This window comes from Temnothorax curvispinosus, unplaced genomic scaffold (genome assembly GCF_003070985.1).
Source record: "Temnothorax curvispinosus isolate PA1 unplaced genomic scaffold, ASM307098v1 QBEX01012788.1, whole genome shotgun sequence".
Lineage (NCBI taxonomy): Eukaryota > Metazoa > Arthropoda > Insecta > Hymenoptera > Formicidae > Temnothorax > Temnothorax curvispinosus.
Genome location: NW_020222568.1, coordinates 341 through 3,391, shown reverse-complemented (window position 1 = coordinate 3,391; position 3,051 = coordinate 341). Strand labels below are relative to the sequence as shown.

General features: G+C 34.8%; 1 protein-coding gene across 1 annotated transcript; it reads right to left on the bottom strand.

Moving 5' to 3' along the window:
- Nucleotides 1-62: 62 nt before the first annotated feature.
- LOC112462815 (stress response protein NST1-like) lies at nucleotides 63-1,327 on the bottom strand (the record flags this gene model as incomplete). Its single annotated transcript, XM_025028850.1, has 3 exons — nucleotides 921-1,327; nucleotides 649-843; nucleotides 63-562 (listed from the first exon to the last, which is right to left on the bottom strand). Coding segments are annotated over exons 2-3 (636 nt in total), but the record flags the coding sequence as incomplete, so codon positions are not given.
- Between the last annotated feature and the right edge of the window lie 1,724 nt (nucleotides 1,328-3,051).

The window sequence follows — 3,051 nt, the reverse complement described above, 5'->3', positions numbered from 1 at the left end:
ATTAAAAAATTTTAATATTTTTTAATCCTTTTGCGTTTGCTGGGATAGTTATATTAACTAACTTTTTTTACTTTGACTTTTCTTTTTTTTAACTGCTCTTTGCCTTTTCCTCGCTTTTTCTTCTCGTTCCAAGCGTTTTCTTTCTTTTTCAGCTTCGATGATACGTTTCTTTTCTTCAGCAGCTTCGAGTCTTTTTTTTTCTTCTCTTCAGCTTCTCTTTTTTTGTTAATACTAGCTAATTCGCGATTTCTCTTTCTTTCTTCGATATCATTGTTCTTCTTAATTTTTTCTAATGCTTTCGCAGCATGATATGCCTGCCACTCTTGAGAAGTCACAACGGTCGGAATTTTTTCTTTTTTGCGTCGTTTCTTGTCATCTTTCTCGGTTGGCAATGGCCAGAAAAGGGCTTTTTGAAATGGGACGGGAACATTCTGAGGCATACAGTGACCGCTCGTCGTAGGCGGTATCATTTCGCATGCCTGTGAACTGCTTTGTCCGGCATATTCTGATGCTCCCACGAGAACGTCAGAATTAGGAGTCTGTCGCGATACTCTTCTTTCCCCTGAAATATGCATGGTTTATATGCATTCTAAAGAAAAGTTGCATAATTGTTTTGAATTATGCATTCAGTATGTGCATATGTAGTACCTATTGAAAGATCATTTTCGAGATCCACAGCTTGTGGCCCTGACGCCATCGACTGTTGTGCGATGAACTCCAAGTCGCTATTCGCCGTCCCAGCGCAGAGGTTGTGATCGCTGTCAAGATGGCACGGAAGATCCATCGGTTCATCGAGTGTGGATTGGAGTGTGGAATGTCTCTGCAATGTCCTTTCATCTTCATCTATACAAAAAAAGATTTCACGTTTGAATAAAAATCAACGGGCGCTATAGAAAATCATTCCATAAACATGGATGTACTTTTTGAAGCAGTTTCACGATCAACGAGAGTTGTCTTCTGATGCAGTGAATTGTTCGTCGCGCTTTCCAGTAGAGATGAATCGATATTGAAGATTTGATTATCGCCGGGGTTCTCAATGACTATAGTGTTTCCTTACGTTAAGGGTTTAAGCGAGAATATTTGCCATACTGTGAATCGATGTGGCTTAGAGGTCCTTCACACGATTCCTAAAAAACTCGACTCAATTATAAGGCGTGGCAAGGACAAACTGGACAACATGAAGGAAACAGGTGTGGTGTATATCGACTGCAACGATTGTAATACGTCCTACATAGGACAAACATTAACACACTTGGAAACTCGTGTGAAGGAGCATCTGAGTGACATTAAAAAAGATGAGAGCAGGCGCTCCGTAGTCAACAAACACCGATTGATGCATGGGCACGATTTCAAATGGTCCACTGCCGAAGTTTTGCATAGGGAAAAAAATGTGAGAAAGAGAGAGATAGCGGAGATGTTTTATATAAAAAAACATAACAATACGATCAATCTCCAAAAAGACACCGAGAATCTTAATCCGCTATATGACCGAATTATAAGTGCTACATAACATTTCTCTCTTTGTTTGTTTTTCTTCTGCGACCCACTCTTGTATTCTGTATTTTTAAGTAGTTCGATGCCGTCCTCTGACTTGGAACGACTGCTCTCACATGTCTCCGTTCCGGTTACCTCTTAACCCTGTGCTACATCGCATTGTTAATTCAGGATGGATCGCGGCTCTTTCATTTTAATAATTAGACAACATCGAAATCTGACAAAGTGATAAACTGCAAGAAATTCACGTGCGACTAATATGAGATAGGTATATATTTTCCGTTCCTACGCCTTTTGTTCCTCGTTGCGATATATTATTATGTAACATGACTTCGTACTCTGGATAAAGACACAAAACGAGTGTCGAAACGTCGAGGATTGAATTAATGTGAAGCGTCAGTTTGGTCAAATAATACCGCTTATTAAATTTCACTGACAAAGAAAAGAAGTTTTTAATTTTTTTTTTATAAGTGTTTTTATTTATTAATTGTTATTTTTTGCATTTAATTTAACCTGGTTTAGGCAGCAGTTGGGAGTCTTTTTTTTAAACAATTTTTTTATTGTTTAATTTTTTTATTATTATTTCTAAGTTCTTGTTTTTTGTATTTTGTTTTTTATTAATAATTTTTGTTTTTATTAAATTTTTTAAGTTTTTAATTTTGTTTTTTTAATCTGTTTTTTTACTAATTAATTTTTAAGTTTTTATTTTTTTTATTTTATTATAATTTTTGTTTACTTAATCTTTTTGCTGCAGTTGCAAGATTTTAATTATTTATTTATTTTATACTTTTAAAAGCAATATATATATTTCTATGCTATGCAGAAGCATATTTTATAATATATAAATAGTTGAAAATGTAGGTACTAGGCATAATCTAAATCTTATACACAATAGTATATGAGATTAATTATTATGACTTAAGTAATTTTCTCTATCTTTTTAGCATTTTTAATGATTTTTATTTATATATAATAAATTTAAATTTACAATTATATAAATTATATAACATGTATATATAGGGTGTTAGGTAATAAGCGGACCACTTCTCGTGGACCGGAAGAGCGAATTAAACTGAATCAAATTAAACGTCCTTTATCGTACTGTAAGTTTCTCAATAATTAATGAAAAATTAATTAATAAAAATAAGAGAATTAATCAGTGTGCATCCACATGATTTGACGAGAAGGAGCAGCCCAACGTTTACGTTACTATGTGCATAGCGAAATATTATGAGAGAGGAGTGCTTTATAAACAATAATGACAATGAGTGTCACTCATGTATAGTTAATAATTTTTGTTATAAACATTCCTCCCGATGTCTCGTCGCGGCCTAGCAACGTAAACATTGGAGTGCTCCTTCTCGTCGAGTCGCACAAACGCATCTGGATTCGCGTATCTTTATTAATTATTTTCTTATTAATTATTGAAATACTTAAAAACAGTAAGACTTTTCGATTCAGTTTTACCCGCTCTAGCTGCCCATCACGAGCGCGATAGCCCTCGCGGGTGTTGACGCAATGTGATTTCTGCCCAGTGCTCTGAATGTCAACGTGAAG